At 45.2% G+C, this 21024-nt stretch overlaps 1 protein-coding gene across 4 annotated transcripts in view; it reads left to right on the forward strand.

Moving 5' to 3' along the window:
* The window catches only part of LOC147708329 (FERM domain-containing protein 6-like), a 649337-nt gene that overhangs the window by 205122 nt on the left and 423191 nt on the right, over positions 1-21024 (forward strand). For all 4 annotated transcript variants that reach the window (XM_086927042.1, XM_086927044.1, XM_086927045.1 and 1 more), the window contains one exon: positions 15651-15727. In XM_086927042.1, coding sequence (XP_086783168.1) covers positions 15651-15727 — 77 coding nt within the window. The remainder of the gene's footprint in view (positions 1-15650; positions 15728-21024) is intronic.

Genomic DNA, 21024 nt, shown 5'->3' on the forward strand with positions numbered 1-21024 from the left:
TCTCGGAGTGGTGTTTGACGATGAGCTTTCCTTTCGTCCACACATCCTGGGATTAGCAGGGAAGTGTTTCAGCATCCTTAAGATGCTTAGGAAATTTCTTCCTCTGCTTTCACTGCAGTACCGTAGGAATGTAGTCCAGGCGCTTGTGGGATCCCGCCTGGACTATGCAAATGCGCTCTTTGCAGGCCTGCCTAAGTATCTGTTATCCAGACTGCAGATTGTTCAGAATTCAGCGGCCAGAGCCATCTATGGCCTGCCCAGGAGAGCCAGCGCCTCAGTGCTCCTGGCTAGGCTGCACTGGCTGCCGATCTCTGGGAGAATTAGATTTAAACTCCTTACTCTGGCGTTTAAAGCTCTCCATGCGATTAGGCCTAACTATCTGAGGAAGCGTACTGCTTTCTATGTGCCACGTAGGTCATTGCGGTCGGCGGACCTGGCCAAATTGGAGGTGCCTGTGGTCAAACGTGTCCGGATGGGAGGTCGCTCCTTCCAACACGTGACAGCCTGCTTGTGGAATGAGCTCCCACTCTCCCTTCGGAAAGCGAACAACCTCCTGGCTTTCAGGAAGGAGTTGAAGACTTTGCTCTTCACCAAGTAACTCGCGGTAACTGTAGTGTGTATGCCTTTGGCTTTCCTGTTTCTTGGGGCCTCTTTGCCAAAGCGCCGGGACACCTTTCGGGGTAGCCGTGCGCTCAAAAAGTTCGGCTTACATTAACATTAACATTAGTTCAACATGGCATGCATACGTTGAGGATCGCTTTGGGGCCATCAGGAGGAACCTCAAAAAAGCATTCTCTGCAATCTGTAGGGGTGAGACATCCAAGTGTCCCCATACGTCAGCCCCATATAGAGCTGTTGACTGGCATTTGGCTCTATATATTGCTAGTAATTCTGGGGGTGGTCGTTTTCCCAATTTTTGCGAGAAGGACACCAGGGCTGCTATGGCTCTCTTAAAGCAGTGTTTCCTTGCTTCTACTGCCACTTTCCAGGACAATTTCTCATCTATTGTGATGCCCAGATAACAGTATTCAGATGTAAACTCTATTTTTTGGTTTTTAAGGATTAAGTCTTTGGGGTGTTTCCTCCCTGTGCCTGCCGTCATCACAAAAGTCTTTGTCACATTTATGTGGAGGTCAAGGCTGCCCATAAATGAAGAGTATCTGGTAAGTACCTTCTGGAGTTCGCGAGGAGTCCGTGCCAGCAGGACGGCGTCATCCGCATAGAGTAGAGCGGGAATCGGGCGATGTTTTGCCTGTGGGAGGTCCTGGGCACCCTTCAAAAGCTCAACCTCCAAGTTGTTAGTATAGAGTGAGAATAAGAAAGGTGCCAGGACACATCCTTGTCTGACTCCACGCTCTACACTAAATGACGTTGACAGCTCGCCCTTTGTGCCAAAACGGACTCTAGCAGATGGTTTCGAGTACAGTTCCCTCAGAAAGTTCAAAAGTGGCAATTCTACCCCCATTTGTGACAGCACGGACCATAATTTAGTGTGTGAGACGCAATCAAATGCGGCAGACAAGTCCACGTATACCATATAGAGTTTGTCTTGCTTTGCGTGTATGTATTTCATCATAATGATAGAAAGATTTAGAGCCTGTTCCACTGTTCCAAATCCCTCCCGGAAACCAAATTGTAACTCGGACAGAATGCCTCTCTCCTCCACCCACTGCTGGAGTCGGTCCAGGATCACCCTACCTGCTATCTTTCCCAACGAATCTAGCAAGGATATTGGACGGTAGCAGGCAGGGTCCTGGCGATTGCCCTTTTTAAAGATCGGAACCATCACGGACCTTGTCCAGGACTGCAGAATTCCTTTCCTTGCAGCTGCCGTGCATACCCTAGTAATAATAGGGGCCCAAAGGTCTGTGTTGTGCTTGAAAAAGTCTACCGGGACTCCGTCCGGCCCTGGAGCTTTTCCGTTTTTACTTAATTTCAGGGCCAGGAGGACCTCTGAGATTTCAAAGTCTATTTGGATAGGGTAAGTTAGAGCTGCTAAGTTTTCTCCTTCAGATTCTTGGTCTTTTGTTTGGTTTTGGAATATTTTGGAGAAATGCGATACCCATGCTGCCTCTTCTATGGCGACTTCAATTTTTGGGGTTTTATCGTCTACCAGAAATGGAGCTCTCACTACTCTCCAGAAGGCTTCACTATTTTTTTCTTGGGCGCTAGAATGAAGTTCATCCCACAAAGCCTGCTTTAGTTCCGCCTTTCTTTTTTTCCGAATTGCGAGGTATTCCTTTCTCAATGTGGCTATTTGATGGGGGTCTCTATCATCTTTATTTAGTGCTGTCTTGAGCTTGGTATGAGCCTGGGTGCAATCGTGACTAAACCAGCCTTTATTATGGGGAGGACCAACTTTTGGTTTTGGTGTAAGTAGGGATTTAATTTTTTCCATGATTTGTGAGAAGTTACTAAGAATTTCCTCATCTTCTGTCATTAAATCTAGGCATTTCCTAATCTGGGGATATACTGATTTTATCAGCTCTTCAGTGAGTGCCCCGGGGTTTATCTTCCCCCACTTTATTGTATATCCATTTAATTGGCCCAGATTTATGTTATTCTGACTCAGTGCTTTAGCTATTGTCAGGGGTAAGGATTGTTGATGGATTAAATTCAATTCCAGTTTGAGGGCTGAGTGATCACTTAGGGTGTTTGGTATAACTTCAAAATGCTTCGCTCTAGTTTGAAGACCAGACGATATTAATATATAGTCCACCGTAGTATTGAATCCCCTTCCCAGATAGGTCGGTTCTAGGCGTTTAGTACTACAATCTGGGGTATTTGCTATTTGGAGATCAAGGTCTGATATAAGATCATTCATTGTTCCACCAATTTTATTATGGCAAAAATGAGTGAGGGGGTTTCCTTCCTCTGTCACCATCCCTGCACAATTTTTTCCTGAGTGATTACAATAGTGTAAGTTGAAGTCCCCTACCCATACTAGAAATACAGGGCCCTTTGCTCCTCTTTTCTGCCTTAGGGTGGTTAGTTTCTCATATAGATATCCCAATACTCTCTGGAGCTGCAGTTCCTCAAGGTTATTATAAAAGTTATTAAGGACAACAGACTCATTTTTAGGTAGTGAGAGACAGATAATCTGGAAGTTATAATCCAGTTCGATGGTAGTTATTTTTATTTGTTGAATGGTATTAGCTATATGGATGTTTAGTCCTCCCTTTGGCCTGCCCTTTGGGCCCACCAAAGCAGGTGAGAAATACATCCTATAGCCCTGTAAATGAAGTTCAGTTGGCCACCATGTCTCCTGTAGGCAGACTATTTGGTGTCTACACACAAGGTGCATGATACTCCCATCTTCGATTTTTGAGCGCAGTCCCGCAGAGTTCCAGGAAACTATAGTCAAAAGGGGAGAAACACTCCTAGGGGTATTATCAGTTTGGGAATTGTGAAGGGTGTCGGGGTTGTCTGGAATTGGGGAGTCAGGGTCTTCTGACTGTGGTGGTCAGTCCACTGACTCTAAGCCACTATACATGTTCATTAATGGTATTCCATTCCAGCCCTCCCATCGAGATTGTTCTCTATAATTTCTCCGCTGTTCTTGTCCCCTCCATTCTTCCCTTTCTCTTCCCCGATAGCGGGGGCCCACTGTGTACCAGGATCCATCACTTTGGGAGGGACCGTCCGGAAATCTCGGTGGATAGAAAAAAGAGAGGCGCTTTGTGCCAATCCCCCCGTTTGAGCTAAGCTCCTCCCCTGAGCAGATGTACTCCACTATTCTAGGGTCTTCAAATGTGATTAAGATACAATCGCCCTGTATAGTTTTTCTTCCCTGACCAACCCAAGGGGCTCTTCTAACCATCAGAATTCTCGTTGAACAGCGGGTCGGCGGTTTATACTAAGCCAATGTTGGATCTTGTTTTTTAGCGACCAGTTTGGTTCGGATTTTTGGTCTGCCAATTCTGGAACGCCGGTCAGAATGACAACGAATGGGCTTGCTTCTGGTGGAAGGGTTACTGGACGTACTTCGCTTGGTTGTTGTCTCTCCCTCTCTCTGTTTATTTGGGGTTGTTTTATTTTCGTAGCTGTACTAATGGGGTCACAAGGGGTATTATTTTTTACAGTTGGGGTGTTTGCAGGTGGATTATCTGTTACTTTTTTCTTAGCCACTGTCATACTAGTAGGCTTTGATGCTACAGTCGGTGTAGGGGTCGAATTTTTAACTTGGGGCATAGAGGTTAGGCTAGGCGGCTTAGCCGTCACTGGTTTTTGTGTTTTTTGTGCCTCTAGGGTACGGTTAGAGTTTTGTTTTGGTTTCATCAGGGCGGAGAGTTCAGCTATCGCTTTTTCTAGATTTGATAATGTAGCTTGTATTGGTGTAAGGTTTTTTTGTAGAAGATCTCCGATTTTAGCTAATAGATCTGTGTTATATTCTTGGTCTGCTTCATATGTTGGTGGGGCGTTAGATACTGTTTCTAGATTTATAAAAGGTGAAGCATCGTGTGGATGATGTATCACCGCGGTATGCCTATTCTGGTTTTCCAGCAGAGGGGAGCTACGTGTATTCTCTGTTGTCTCTGTTATAGGTGGTGTTTGTTTACCTATTTGTGTGTTGCTTATCACTACCTGTTTCTTCTTTTTTATAGCTCCCTCCCTCCTCCCTCTTGCCTGTCTTACCTCTTCAGGGTTGGGGTGCGGGAGTAGATCTGGGGGTTTTTCTAAGTCTAATGTTAATTGGGATTCCGAGAGTTGCGATAATTGCGAAACCGACAGGTCGACTATATTTGGAAGGCTCTGCCTTTTATTTCCACCCTCACTGTATCTTTGGTCCTTATGGGGGACCGGCGCTCTTACCTTTGCCGGGTGTCCCATAGATGATCTTCTAGCCTCTAGTAAGTCTTGGGATACCCTTCGTTCAATAAGTGAGATACTTTGATCTATGAAGGAGTTTGCCCTTGTTATAAAGCTATCTATGGGGCCAGTAAGTTGCCCTTTTTTTGCCGCAGTCTTACTTCTGGTTCCTCTAGGGGACATGCTTCTGAGTTTGGATATGTTTTAGAGACTATATTACCCCAGGAGTTAGGGGGGTGGCCCGGCCCGGCCCGGCCCTAATCGGCCTCTAACGGCCTTAAACGGCCCACTCTTTGCCCGGTCTTCGCGCGCGTCCCGCGTTCGCGTCCGGAGTCCTGGCTTTATAGAAAGGGGCGGGAAGAGGCACCAGGTGCGCGAGATGTTGCAGCGCAAGCACCTCTGGTCCTCGCAGTCCCGCTTCCGTTTGGTAGGGCGTGGTCTCCTCTCCTGGCAGCAGTGACCGAGCACACGGGCTCCCAGGTCAAAGGGCAGAGTCAGTGAAGGTTTCAGGCACAGTAAGGCTCCTCGCGCCACACGACTACGAGCGGCGCCCGCGAAGCGGGGGCTGCGAGTCATTTTAAAGATCCCACAGATGAGGGGGCGGGAAGAGGCACCAGGTGCGCGAGATGTTGCAGCGCAAGCACCTCTGGTCCTCGCAGTCCCGCTCCCGTTTGGTAGGGCGTGGTCTCCTCTCCCGGCAGCAGTGACCGAGCACACGGGCTCCCAGGTCAAAGGGCAGAGTCAGTGAAGGTTTCAGGCACAGTAAGGCTCCTCACGCCACACGACTACGAGCGGCTCCCGCGAAGCGGGGGCCGCGAGTCGTTTTAAAGATCCCACAGATGAGGGGGCGGGAAGAGGCACCAGGTGCGCGAGATGTTGCAGCGCAAGCACCTCTGGTCCTCGCAGTCCCGCTCCCGTTTGGTAGGGCGTGGTCTCCTCTCCCGGCAGCAGTGACCGAGCACACGGGCTCCCAGGTCAAAGGGCAGAGTCAGTGAAGGTTTCAGGCACAGTAAGGCTCCTCGCGCCACACGACTACGAGCGGGACTGTCAGATTAAGTGATATGCGAAGAATCACAGGATGTTGAGCATACGCCGAGACCTCAGCATGGTTCCCTAGAACCAAAGTCTGCAGCTCCAGCCACAAAACCACACCATGGGTAGAGGGAGGGTGGCAAGCAAAAGCCAATTGAAAGCTCGGCTTGTTATAGGCTCAAGGTTACCAGAGGACCTCAAGCTGAACTAGGCTTCATGCTCGAGCCTTGCTTGAGCTTTCAGTGGCTCGCCCACCTGGAGTGCTCAATCACTTATTACTCAGCATTTCCTGGTCAGGAACTACGTGAGTGCATAGGCTTAGACATCAATTGCTTGAGCGAATAAAAACCAAAGGGGGTGCAAGTTTAGCACAACAATTTGAAAAATATATCTTTATTGATAAACACATGAATAGACAAGTGGCAAATAGCTTATCTTCATTAGCAGGTCATGCAAACAATAATCTTCAAGACTAGTTTTCAATACACTTGACCACATTGGCAGAATTTAATGCAAGGCCTGGACAGAACTTCTCTTTTGCAGGAGCAATCAGAGTAAATATGGTAATTCCAGGTAAATCTTAGAAGATAAATTACAAATATTAACTCTTACGCATGCTTGCATAATTAAGAGTAATTTGGGAGGAAAATCCTGCTGCAAGAGAACATTCAGTGAGTGCTAGCAGCTGCTCGCACTCACCATTTGACGTCTGTTGCATTTAGCGCTAATTCTAGGGGCAAAATGCATCCTTGTGACCATTTTGAGCTGAGACACTACTACATACCAGGGGTAAAATAGGTAACATCCTACCCCAAATGAAGATTTGCTGCTATTTCTTAATGCAAATGCATTCTCATGTCCATTTTGAACTCAAGGATGCCTTTTTGTGCTAAGAAAATAGCAGTAAATGAAGAATAGCTCTTCTTGTGTAATTCTGCTTAAGTCCGAGTGATTACACTACACGGAATTAAGCAAGTTACAACCAGTCCCCTTTTTACAGTTTAAGAAAGTTTTATTGAGCATAAGCAAAATGGTACATCATAAGATTACAACATAAGATAATGCAAAATCCATAGGAGATAATCATAAAAGACATTTTTGAGATATAGAGAAAGAGAAACGAGGAAGTAAAAGCATGTAATTGGAGAAAACCGTACAGAAAAGGAAAGAAGAAAAAGCAGGAAAGAGAAAAAGAGGGAAAGAGGAAGAAAAAGGAAGGAAGGGGGGTTAAGGGGGGAGAGAGGAGGATAAGAAGGTGGAGAAAGGTAGCCAGGTAAGATCAGACTTAATTTTTAAGGTGACATATGAAGAAGAAGCAATAGCAATTCTATGCTCATCACACACAAAATTCCACCATGTCTGCACAGACAGTTTAGAGTTATCCTTCCAGCAAGACAGGATTACTTTGTATGCAGTTGCAATGAATAGGTCAAACAATTTTGCATTATAAGAATGTAAGTCCAAACCATCAGATATAGAACCTAGAAAAATATGCAACGATGAAAATGGTTCAGAAAAATGAAAAATACGCATACAGTATTTCCAAACCGATCTCCAAAAGGTGATAACTCGTGGGCAATCAAATAAGAGGTGTTTAAGTGTGCCTGGGTGAGATGAACAGGACCAACAAAGGGGAGAGGAGGAAGTGGAGAATTTGGTAATGCTTATAGGGGTAAACAGAGCTCTGTGGTAAATGAAAAAAAGTGATTGAGTAATACGGGCCGAAACCGAAGTCTTAAACAGTTTGGACCATAATCGATCCCAAGTATCAATAGATAGTGATAAAGAGAAATCAGTTTCCCAAGCAACTTCATTAACAGTTTTAGGTCTAGGACCAACATTCTCTAATAACATTTTATAAATCAGAGCAGCTTTGGGTATTTGCTGAGTAAACAACGGGTACAGAGGGGTGGAAGGAGTAAGGGAGGGAAGGATATCAAATGTAGGGAGGGTAGATAGGTGAGACACAATGGCATTAGTAATAATATCAAATTCATTACGATGTTGTACAGATAAATCAAACTTAGTTAGCATTTCATCAAATGAGATAATGGATGAATCTGAAAAGAATTGATAGACAAACATAATATCCTTTTCTTTCCAATACTTGAAGTAGAAAGATTTACCCTTGTATTTAAGATATTTGTTGTACCAAATACTGGAGGAAAGAAAAATCTGTAAGGGCGATGAGTCTTTTGAAAAAATATTGTGTAGCAGTGTATGGGAATATTTCAACACAGGGTAATGCGTCAAAAATGAGCTGTTGGACATAAAAAGGGATTGTTGAAAAGTGAAATCCTTTAACAAAGATCTCTCAACTGCAATCCATCTGGGTAATGGGGTATCAGTAAAATCAAACGCCAATGAAAAGGCTTGTTTTAGTAAAAAGGCCGAATGGTATGATTGGAAGTCAGGGAAGCGAACCCCCCCTTCAGATTTAGGGCGTATAAGTTTTGGTAGGGAAATTCGGGGTCGCTTATTGTTCCATAGAAATTTAGAGCAGATGGAGTTTAGCCTATTAAAGTACAATTTAGGAATTTTTACAGGAAGCATGGACACAGTATATAGTATATGTGGAGAAATCATCATTTTGATGGTGTCTAAGCGACCCCACCATGAAAGGAAAAGAGGAGACCATGTCTGTAGGAGGGAGTGAAGTTTTTGAGTAAGGGAGGTAAAGGTCAGTTTGAGTGTGTCACGCAGGGAGGAGGAGAACCAAATGCCCAGATATTTGATCTTGGAGGGACACCATGCAAAATCGGTGGAATCAAACATATATTGATAACAGGATGAGTTAAGGGGTAGTACTTCTGTTTTGGAGAGATTAAGTTTATAGCCAGAGACAGATGAATATAGGTGGACCTCTTCTAAGAATGGTGGAAGGGATGAGACAGGGTTGGCCATATAGACCAGAACATCATCGGCATATGCCGAGATTTTTGTCTCAATCGAGGATTGTTTGAATCCCTGGATGAGGGGGTTAGAACGGATTTTAATAAGGAAGGGTTCAAGGCAAAGAATAAAAAGTAACGGGGAGAGAGGACAGCCCTGTCTTGTCCCTCTAGATAGGGGGAAAAACTTAGAGAATTGATTATTGACAAAAACACTGGCACGGGGAGCAGAGTAAAGGAGTCTAACCAAGGAAATGAAGTGGGGGCCAAAACCAAACCATTGTAATGCCTTAAACATAAATTTCCAGTTAATTCGATCAAACGCTTTCTCTGCGTCTAATGAAAGGGCAGCTAGAGGGGCCTTGAAACGGTTACTATGGGAAATAATATTGGTAAAGACACGGGCATTGTCTGCAGCAAGTCTGCCTTTCACGAAGCCAACTTGATCGGTCGTGATTAACAGAGGTATAAGGGATTCGAGGCGGGCAGCTAAAATTTTGGCAAAAATTTTACAGTCGTAATTAATAAGGGATATGGGACGATAATTTTTGCATAGGGAATGGTCCTTATCTGGTTTGGGAATGATGATTATGAGGGCATCCAAAAAGGAACCCGACGCCTTGGCATTTGCAATAAAGGAATTAAAAAGTTGTAAAAGGTGAGGAACAAAAATGGAATGCATGCTGGCATAAAGTTCGATAGGGAGACCATCTGGACCAGGGGCTTTCGCTTTCTTAAGGGAGGTAATAGCCTTGAGTATTTCTTGAGGGGTAATGTCAGCTTCTAACTGCTGAAATTGAGTAGGAAGTGATGGAGGGGGGGGAAGGTCTTCGAAGAAACGAGAGAGATCCTCATCCCCAGGACATGTATCATCTGTATATAAGAGTTTATAGTCATTATGGAATACCTGAGCAATATCCTCATCAGAGGAAACCTTTGTATTAGTGTCTTCATTAAGAATAGATCCAATTGATTTGCGTTCAGATTTGATTTTAAGATAATTTGCCAACATTTTCCCCGCCTTATTTTGGCCCCCATGAAATTTGGATTTGATCTTTAAAAGGGTGTTGCAAGCTTCAACCGTGGCAATTTGATTGAGTTCAGATTTGGCTTTAATGAGTTGGAGGAGAGCGTCGGGATTCTTGGAAGAGAAGTAAGAGTGTTCTAGGGTCTTAATGTTGGCGAGTTGGGCGGTGTATTTGGCCCTAATGAGTTTCTTTTTCCTAGAAACATAAGAAATTGTAAAACCTCGTAGTGCCGCTTTAAAAGCATCCCAATTGTTTGAAACTGATGTGTCGTGGGGTAAATTGAGGGAGAAGTACTCAGAGATGAAACTTTTAACTTTAGACGTAAAAACCGAATCAGAGAGAAGGTAAGTGTTAAATTTCCAGCGACTGAAAGAGGTGGTAGTGTGGGACAGGTCAAAAGTGGCATATACAGGTGCATGGTCCGAAAGGAAAATTGATCCAATCTCAGAATTTTGAATCGCCAGGAGAAGAGATTTACTGACTAGAATATAATCAATTCTGGACCTGGTATGGTGTACATTAGAGTAGAAGGTGTATTCGAGTGAGTCAGGATTACAGGTTTTCCACACGTCAAAAAGGGGACGGGAGGCAATTGCAGATTGGAATGCTTTATGAGTCTTGTCTGGCTGGAATTTGGAGGAGGATAGTCTATCCGAAAATGGGTCCAACCATTGGTTAAGGTCACCAGCTATGACAACATTAGGGCAGTCAATAGAGGAAATGAGGATTTTAATATCATTCCAAAATTTAGGGTCAGGACGGACGGGACCATATATATTTAGGAGCACCATAGTTTTACTTTGTATAGACACTTTTGACATAACCCAACGACCCTCAGCATCCGATTGAGATGATAAAATTTGAACATCCAGACCTTTACGGAATAAAATAGCAACACCCCCTTTTTTATCAATCGCAGGAGAAAACACCACTTGACCCACCCAAGCCCTCTTAAGCTTCAGCGATTCGACATCTGTACAATGCGTTTCTTGGAGAAAAGCAATCTGAGCATTCAACTTGGATAAGTGGGACAATACCTTTTGACGCTTAACTGGGTTGCCGAGACCACGAACATTCCACGTTACGAAGTTACACATGATGGGAGGTAAGGGAGGAGGGTAACATTTGGATCCAATACACTGCAGGTAGGAAACTAAAGGGAGAGACACGGAAGACAAACATGTTAGCAATACAAATCGGGTAACTATAGGAAAACAAAATATAGAGGAGCATCACAATCCATAAAAAGAATAAGGAGTAACCATGAGGAGAACAAGAGACTACAAGAAGAAAGACAAAAAGGGAAACAAAGAAGATAACGGAACATGAATGAGCAAAGAATACGCAACAATGGCCTGTGAAAAGGAGGGGAAAGAGAAAGGAGAAAAAAAGAAGAAAACAGCTAAGAAACAGGTCAAGGCAAAGATGCCAGACCTGCGAAGAGAAAGAAGATCTAAGTGCTAGAGGCATGGAAACGCCAACGCGGGCGCCTAGCCAACAGAGCAGGGAAAACGCGGGAATATAGGTAGGATATATTCAATAAGAAATAAAGTTATAGCAGATATGACAAGAAAGAAACCGGGACAAGGCCACAACAGTCGTCAAGACAGTAGAAAAATGATTGCAGAGAATAGAAGATAGTTAGTTTCAGTCATTGGTGTCCATCGTGGGTGAAGAGACGGTGAGAAGAAATTCTCGAAGCTTCTGCGGATCCTCAAAGGTACGTGAACGGCCATTGTGGGTTATTTTGCAGAGACAAGGATGAAGGATTCCATATTGGATGTTGAGTTCCCTCATGCGTGGACGTAGATTAAGGAATTCCTTGCGACGAGCATTAGTAGCATTCGATAAGTCCTGGGATATGTAGATGGTGTGGTCAGACCATATGAGGCGACGTTTTGCTCTTGCAGCTTTAAGTACAGTCATCAATTCAGCGAATTCCAGAAAAAGCAAGATGATACCTCTGGGTTTGGCCGGGTTAGACGTTGGTCGACCCAGTCGATGCGCACGCTGAATGTTTAGTGGGACAGATTCTGGTTGTAGGTCCAAAAGCTCGTATAGTAGTTTGCGGACGAAGGTCACCATATCGCCCTCCCCAAGGGACTCCGGAACACCATAAATACGTAGGTTGTTCCGCCTGTTACGGTTTTCAAGGTCCTCAGTGTGAAGTTTCAGCTGCTGTATCTCCTTTTCAAGAGTAGGAATTTTTGTAGATACATCCTGGACGTCACTAATACGTTGTTCTAGTTGCAAGACTTTGTTTTCCATGACTACCCATCTGTCTTCAATCTGTTTGAGCTTCTCATTAGTTGCCAGCATGAACGGTTGTAAGCCACGGACCTCTTCTAAAATGGAGTCCAGCACCGGGTTTTGAGAGGTGCGAATTGGGGACGGAGGGTCATTCTTAGGGCGTTTTGGTTTTGTTCCGGTGACAGACGCTCTCACATGGCCTGCGTCCTGAGACATGGTGCCACCAGTGGGGCAAGCGAGGAGGACCGCAGGGTTAGAAGCCAAACCAAAAATTAAAGATTGTGAGACCCTCAAAGTAAATATATAGAGATTACTTGGAGGAAGAGGACCTAGGCGAGATGATAGGCAGCACTGGAGAAGCACTAATTCCAACCTATAAGACAGGCATCTAGAGGCAGCAAAAATCAGATAGTCACAGCCAAAGAACCAACCATGGATATATTGAGGGAGAAAGCAGCAAAGCGTCCATAGAGATTGGAAACCATGTGATTTATTTCAATGAGGAACGGTGGGTTAATGGTGACAGAGATGCAGGTATACAGCAAGTGCGCAGGTAGCACCTCAAAATGTCCGCCTAGATGTAAAACTAGTATTAATAGCGAAGCTGAGGAGAACTCTGGCGCCAAGATTCATAAAAAATGCAGGGAAAGCATGAAGCGCAGTATTCACGACATACCTTGTCGAAATGTGACCTGTAGCGGCAGCATATTCACAGGAACGATGTTAGAGCCGCCAAAAAACGGGACGCGAGCGCGGCGGCACAAAATGGCGGCCGCCCGCGTCCCTGTACACAAAACAGAGGCTGCAGTGCAAAAAGATGTCAAAACGGCAAATTGAAGCACCGCCGCCGCTCGTAGTGCATGGGGACCATGTTCCGCCGTATGAAAGTAGCTTTATCCGGTGTCCGTATGAGGAGAGGACACAGAAATCCAAGAATAGCTCCCGCGTTGACACGGAGCTCAGCCGGGCAGCGCCATCACACGTCGGCGCGTAAGCCACGCCCCCCAACCAGTCCCCTTTTTAACATGTTTTTTTTTTTAATCATGCCTGTGCGAGATTAGAGAATGCAGAATGTCTTATAATTTGACACGAAACACCCGAAATAAAGAGTTAAAAAATCAAGCATGGGTTGCTCTCCATGAAGCATCACTGAGTAAAGATTGCTCCTTATTTTGGCAGGCTGTGAACGCACCGTTTTTTAAAACAAAGAATGTTGCGACAATAGCAGTCGCAATAGACGAAAAACATGGATAGACAACTTTTCAAAGGTCTATAGTAATCAGGGGATTGAGGAAATCATTCCAGATTCTCTAAATCCGCAGGTGGTAAACTCTATTACTTTCTCACCCATTGACCTACAAATCACCCATGATGAGGTAATTGGGGCAATAAATGCAAGCAAGGGTGGTAAGGCCCCAGGGCCCGATGGGCTGCCAATTGACCTATTTAAATCTATCCTACTACTATGGTCACCGCTGATAACAAGGGTCCTCCGAGCTAGTTGTGCGAAAGGCTTTATGAAGACCTGGTCGGAGTCAGTAATACCGATTTTTTAAAAAGGGGAACGAGAAAACCTGGCGTGTTATCGCCCAATATCCCTACTAGATTCTTTAATGAAGGTAATGGGAAGGGTCGTCCTGAACAAATTACAAACCTGGGCAGACGAAAATATTATAATAAGCGATGTGCAATATGGTTTTAGACAGGGGTTAGGGACAAATGAGCAGGTTTTGAATCTTAATATTTTAATTGGAAAAAAGTACACTCTGGCAAAGGCTGGAAACTCTATGTGGCATTCGACTGCGTTATACATATTAAACTGTGGAACATCTTTACAAAACTGAAGATTGATTTGGTACTGGTACAGTTTTTAAAACAATTATATTATGGGGCCACTGGTTAGGTGCGCTATGGATCCAGAAGGGAATGTACAGCGCCATTTAACGTGGATAGGAGGGTGAGACAAGGCTGTGTTCTGGCGCCGTTCCTGTTCACTTTATATACCAACACTCTGGAACAGGAGCGCGAAAGACCCCCCGTATGTCAACAAACGCCCAGTAGTCTCCCTCCTCTACGCAGATGACGCGGTACTCATGGCCCGCACGCAACTAGGTTTGCAGAAAGCCCTTACTACACACACTAGCTCTATGGATATAAATGCGAGAAATAAAATTTGTTATGACCTGCAGGCGAGGGAAAAATAAATGTAACAGCCTCCCTCTGGGAGATAAAAGGGTTGACCCCACAATATCTTTACCTACCTGGGCGTCTTATTTGCAAATACAGACTGTTGGGGCCCAGCGGTGAAGAGTAGGAGTCTACCATTCATGAAGTCGACTGCAGCCGTCGTTAACGTCTCCCAAACAATGGGTAAAAGGCCCCCTTGTAAACTTCTTAAGATATTACAGGCAAAGTGTATAAGCATTGTGATTTTTGGGGCAGGAGTGTGGGGTTTTTACGAAGTAAAAGTATCCTTGATCCAATCTGTGGAAAATGCTTTTTTAAGGTTTATTTTAGCAGTACCAGCTAGTTCCCCAGTTTTTAACTGTCACAGCGAGTTGGGTACATCCTACGTCTCCGATGTTATTAAAATGCAACCTGTACTGCTTTGGCATAGAATCTGGACCTCTAGTAGCACAGGACTAAACAGAGAGATAATTAAGGATTCAATTAATCTGGACCACGTCAGTAAGATTGTGTTGCTGAATTATGTAAAACAAATCATGATTGATCTAGGGCACCAGATTATTACACTTTCCCAGAGAAAATGAATTCTATTTCCAGGAAGGAGTTTAAATTAACCTGCTTGACCCATTTAGAGTCACTTTGAGCTGCCCTGGAGGTGAACAAAGGGATGGTAGCCCAGAATCAATTGACTTTGATTACGTATGATATCCAAGCATATATTTTATGTTGTACCTAGGGATACCTTTTAACTCGATTTAGGTTCAATGGCTTCCATCGACTGGTTAGTTACCCGGGGATTAACGATTGGTCCAGAGAACTCTGCCCTTGCGACAATGTGTCACCACAATCTACTATCCACATGACGTTGTTTTGTAAAGTCTATGCAAAGGAGCTAGATGGATCCTACCATTGTTAAAGCAGGGGGTTTGGAGGCAATATAGACCAGCCTTTTTATATTTACAATTTTTAGACAGTACTTTATTTGTATGTGCCATGTCTGGATTTCTGAAAAATATATTGAGAGTTAGGAAAAGTGTAAATGGATAAACTTATTTGAACATAGACTGGATTGTATTAACCTTGCAGGTTAATTGCCTTTTTTCTAATGTAATGCACTTTTCGCACTTTGTGGAACTTAATGTACCTTTTAAATTAATGTATATATCAAATGCGTTTACCTGCTTTTATGAATTTGTATGCTTTTGTGGTTTTAAATGACTAAAATCTAATAAAGCTTATTTTGAATTTTGATCATGTTTTTTTTAATCGTGCCTGTTGTACCTGCATTACTGAGTTAAGAAGTAATGAAGTGGTGCATTGAATGAGAACTTATAGACCAATGTCATAGGCTGAATAGCTTGGCAGACTACAAACCAAAACAGCTATTTACAAATATGCTTTTTAAGCAACTTCACTAATCATATTTTTCTTTTTTTTTTTTTTAAACAAAAAGAGCTATAGCAAATTTAGCCCCTGCTTTGTCACTTTCTTCAGAGTCCAGTATTATGTGGAGAACGGCAGAATAATAAGGTAATTAATTCCTACATGCAATTGTAAAACATTATGTGCATGTTTACATTAGTTGCAACATTGTTCGTTGTTCCTTGGTTTTTTTTATATTTTGAGAATTGTGTTCAGTGAAAAAAAAAACACCTGTCCACCCCTTTCAGATGTATCATAAAAATGCAGTGCTGGGGTGTGGTCTCGCTGCAAATGGAGTGAGACACGCGCCGCTTGAGCTCCAGGCTGCCGCCGCTATCATCAGTTATAATAAGCGGCACAATGGCTCTTTAAGTGCCCTGACTGGGTGCGTCTACGTAGCAGAGCATGCTGAGCACCTCATCAGGGGCTTGATAACCACCTGAACTCGAAGACAGCTGTGAGCCACCCCACAAGGGAGGAAGGACCTGGCCTCCGTAAGCTCACGTCCCATCTTGGCTGTCCTGGCCCCAGCACCCATGACTGCTGCCCCTGGCGACTCCCGTAAGAGAGGGGAGACCGAGCAGCTCTTGGGGGGTGCAGCTGCGGCCCGGGGAGGAACTGACACCGCCTGCCTTTTGCTGCTCCTGTCGGGCCCTTCAGCGGGATGAGCTGCTGAGAGACACCCGCCATTTTGGCCTTCCTGCTCCGCGGGCCCCCGCTGGTGACTCTAGGTGGCGCCAGGGTGCAGCCGCGCTGCTGGGTGACCCCGGCGACAAGTGATCGCGGCTTGGAGGGGACCTGGAGCTGTGGGTCCCTTGGCCTGATAGACGGCGCTCCATAGAGTGAAGGCAGACGCCGGCGGTTGGGACTGCGCCTGCCATTTTGCTGCCCTGAGCTACCTCCCGCCTCGCCTGGATGGATGGCACACGGCGGCAGAACTTGCAGACATCGAGGCCGCACAGGTACGGGGGCTGGGGGATGCAGGCGCCGCTGGGCGGGGTGCATTTTGAAGAACTTGGGCCTCCACCAACCATCACTTGGGACCTCATTAGCCTGCTTTCCTCTTGGGGCCTGAGACTTACCCTGTTGGAGAAACTCTTGCATGGTTCGGTGAGCCATCCCAAGCCCACCGCACTGATCTACTAGGGCAAGCAGTCCTCGGCACCAGACCTAGGCCTAGCTGCCTCACTGGACATTAACACTGTCGCCCTCCTGACCCTGCTGCCCATGGTGCGCCTGCTTCTCCCCTGTGTCACTGTGGGGAGGCACAACGCGGACTGTTGAGTTGTCTTGGGAGGCATATTGCAACCCCCCTGAGCCATCTTTCCAACCCTGTGGAATAGCAGGACATTGGCGAGACGACACGAGGCACTGGGACCTCTCTGGGAGTGCGGTGCTAAAAACGTGGGGCCCATTTACACTCTGAAAGAGGACTCACCGATGCTAGGCCCCTGCCTGTGGATCCTGCGGGGATCAGAGACCTCGATGCCTGGCAACTCCCTAGGGTGTCATTTAGCTCTCTAAAGTATCGCCTTGACATGGCGGGTGTTTCTATGAAGCCTTGCAGACAACAAGGGTTGGCACTACTGCTGCTACTGTCCTGACTACTGTCCATTGGATTGGGAGCCACGAGGCTTTGTATTGCTCATCTTGGTGCACTGGAGAGGCCACCACAGTCCTGCAGCCGTCCCTTGCTTTCTAATAGATTCCTCTTGACACTCTTGAGGGCGATTGATACGCTGCAAGATGCAGGCTAGCCGTGGTGGACTGGCATTGACTGGCCCTGTGTGAGCGGGGGGCGGTGCTACAGCCTGACCGACCTGGTCTCTGCTCCACTTGCGGCCTTTCATTGTCCGGGCCCTGGGCCTGCTCAGGGGCCTCGGGTGGGACCCTGAGCCACCAAAGAATCACGCCAGATTTCTCCCAGCTGCACCCTACCTGAATGCCTTCAGGTCTCTAGAATTGAGACCACAAGCATTGCCTGGAACAGTCTGCTGCTGGCGCGTCGTTGCCCACCAAAGGTCTACAGTGCAGGACGCCTCCGCAGGGTGACCATGACCCGCTCAAAGTCCGCAAAAGAGCCTTCGACAACCCCTAAGAACAATACAGTCATGGCCCTATGAAACAAACCGGGATTGGTCCCAGCGACGGACAGGGTGTCAGCAACTGGAGGCCCCTCACAACCAGTCACGCAATCCTTTATGACCCTTTTTATGCATGAACTCAGTCCCTACGCACTGAGGTCCAAGCCTATGTCAAGGAACTCCGGAAAGATGTGGGAGAGCTAGGAGGGCGAGTGAACGGCCTCAAGAAGACTTGACTCTACTCCACTCTGCTGTTCACCACACCTTTCTACACTACTTCACTCTGTTCTACACCTCTCTACTCCACGCCACTCCTCTCTACACCATTTTACTCTAAACCACTGTCCTCTACACCATTCTTCTATATGCTTCTCCACTCTAATCCCTTCCACTCTACTCCATGCCACACTACTCAACACAACTCTTCTCTACTCTATGCTACTTTATGTCACTCCACTGTACATCACTTTACGCTACTCTATACCACTCTACCCCACTCCTCGTCACTCCACTCTAAACCACACCATGCCACTCTATGCCACTCCACTCTAAGCCACTCCGAATGACACTATTCCATGTCACTTCACTCTACACTATACAACTACACATCATTTATGCCACTACACTGTTCTCTATGCCACTCCACTCTAACCCACTCCACTCTACTCTGCTGTATGCCACTTTACTCCACACAATGGTGCTCTACGGCATACTCAGCCACTCAACTCTACACCACTCCACGCCACTCTACTCCATGTCGCTTCACTCGATTCTACTATACACAACTCTACTCTACTCTACACCACTCTATTATACACTAGCCTACTCAGTGATCCTCTACTCTGCGCTACTATACTCTACACTACTCCAATCTATGCCACACCACTCAATGCTATTCTATGCCACTCTACTTTAAATTGCTCAATGCCATTACATTCTATTCCACGCCAGTCTACTGCACTCCACCCTACTCTATGACACTCTACTCTATCCCACTCTATGCCTCTCCACTCTACTCTATGAGACTCCACTGTACACCACTCCACTCTAAGTCACTTGACTTCACTCCATGCCACCCCACTCTATGCCACATCACTCTATGCCATGCTACTCTACACTACTGCACTCTGTGCCACTCCACTCTGTGCCACTCTACTCTATGCCACTCCACTCTACACCGCTCCTTACTACACCACTCTACTCTATGCCAGTAGACTCTACACAGTGCCCTCTACACCACTTTATGCTACTCTAATCTATGTCACTCTACTCTACTCCAGTCTGTCACTCTATGCTGCTTCACTCTATGCCACTCCACTTTGCACCACTCCACGCTACTCTAGGCCGCTCAACTCTGTGCCACTGCACTCTACCCTATGCAACTCTAACCTATGCCACTCCACTCTACTCTAATGCACTCTATGTCACTCTACTCTATGCCACTCAATGGCACTTCACTCTATGCCCCTCTGTTCTTGCTACTGTACTGTACGCAACACCCCTTTCTGTATGCTACTTTACCCTACACCAAGCCACTCTGTGCCACTCTGTTATATTCAACTCTAATTTATACCACTACACTCTATGCTACTCTATGCCACTCCACGTCACTCTACATCACTCTACTTCTATCTCCTCTATGCCACTCATCCTCCATGCCACTCTACTCTACGCCAACCCCCTTACTTTAAACCACGCTGCTGTACATCATGGCTAAAATACATTGCCAAAGCCAATAGCTCTCACACAGGTGATAGCTATTGGCTTTGCCAACGCTGATTTACATAGGTACACACACGACCTAAGAGGAGTAAACATAACTCACATCATGTTATTGGCCATTTGGTGTATCATTGCGCCACCTACGAAGTACTTCCATTGCAATGCACTACATATCAAAAGTAACTTTAGCAGGTTTGCATTGTTTTTCTTTGCTCTTCTGTTGGGCGTTTTACCCTCTATCTGCTAGCAATTCATTTTCACCACTTGATGGGAACATATTGATTATACAATAATTGTAGCCGGATTTCAGTGTTGTAATTTGGTGTTATGAATGTGTGGAGCATGTAATGCATTTCCACATGCATTACCTGTTCACGATTTGTTGTCTAATCCTGTAATGTTGGCGCTTTTCTCAATGGTGCATTTAAATGTTATGTTGAAATCAGTTTTGCTGCAGATTATTGATATCTTCATTCTTTTAATTTTGTGGCTGTATTTTAGAAATCATGGTCATCGATGTGGTAATTACAGCAGGCCTAGAATTTTACAATTTCATGTTACAAATGTGTAGAGCATGTTTTCTTGTCGTGTACGCATTTATATTGTATATTTATTTTAAAGAAAATTGTTCCTGTACTGCCAAGGATTAAAGGTCATTTTTTTTAAATCTTGATTTCCATTCTTTCCTATCACTATTATTTTCTGTGTACAAAGAGTAAACAACTATCCTCTAGGTAAACTGTAAGGATGAAGATGAGAAGGGACCCACTTCAACTTTATTTTCGGAGGCCCCACTTTGTACCTGGAATTAGATGCTGCGCTTAGTATGTTCCTAGCAAAAGTAAATTTAATTCATACGAAGCATTTCAGGCTTGAAGTACCGTTCTCACTCACAAACCAGGGATTTGCAGTTTTCACACCAACTGTTTTGTGAACAGAACAGCCGGCTTACTGATTGTTAGTTAGAACGTCGACATTTGTGACACCGTGCGCCTGGCTGCCAATGCAGGGATGAAGCCTGCCTGCAGGGGACAGCAGACAACCATTCTTTCATTTCCATTCCAGAGCGGATTTTTGTTTTAAAGGGACAGGTGCTACTGTAAACAAGCATTTGTAATGCAACAGGTCTCGCATTTGCGAGACTTTAAGCTATAGGCATTGTAAATACCAATGTCTTTTATTTATTTGATAATTAACACATACATAAAAGGCATTGTCTTTTTACAATGCCAATAGTTCAAACTCATATAAATGTGAGAACTATTTCTTTTCATAGAAGCGACCACCATTGTCCCAGGCTGCTTGAAAAGCGAAAGCATGCTTGGCGCACTGAATTGTTGCAGGAAAGCATGTTGTGCCTGCAGTAGGAGAAACTCATTAAAGAAAATAGTACTTACAGCCTAAATAAGGCATACCGTGTAACAACAGAAGTAATAGGGAGAGTCCTCATGGGGGGTCACAAATGAAGACAAGGCGGTACTAAGGAGGGACTATCAAGCCTATTAACGAATAAGAAGCCAGCATTTACGAAGGACATTGACACAAGCCAATGACAAATATGGGCGGAGAGTGGGTGGGGCTTCAAGTCTATACTCGAAT

The sequence above is a fragment of the Lissotriton vulgaris genome, chromosome 6 (genome assembly GCF_964263255.1).
Source record: "Lissotriton vulgaris chromosome 6, aLisVul1.2, whole genome shotgun sequence".
NCBI classification, from domain to species: Eukaryota; Metazoa; Chordata; class Amphibia; order Caudata; family Salamandridae; genus Lissotriton; species Lissotriton vulgaris.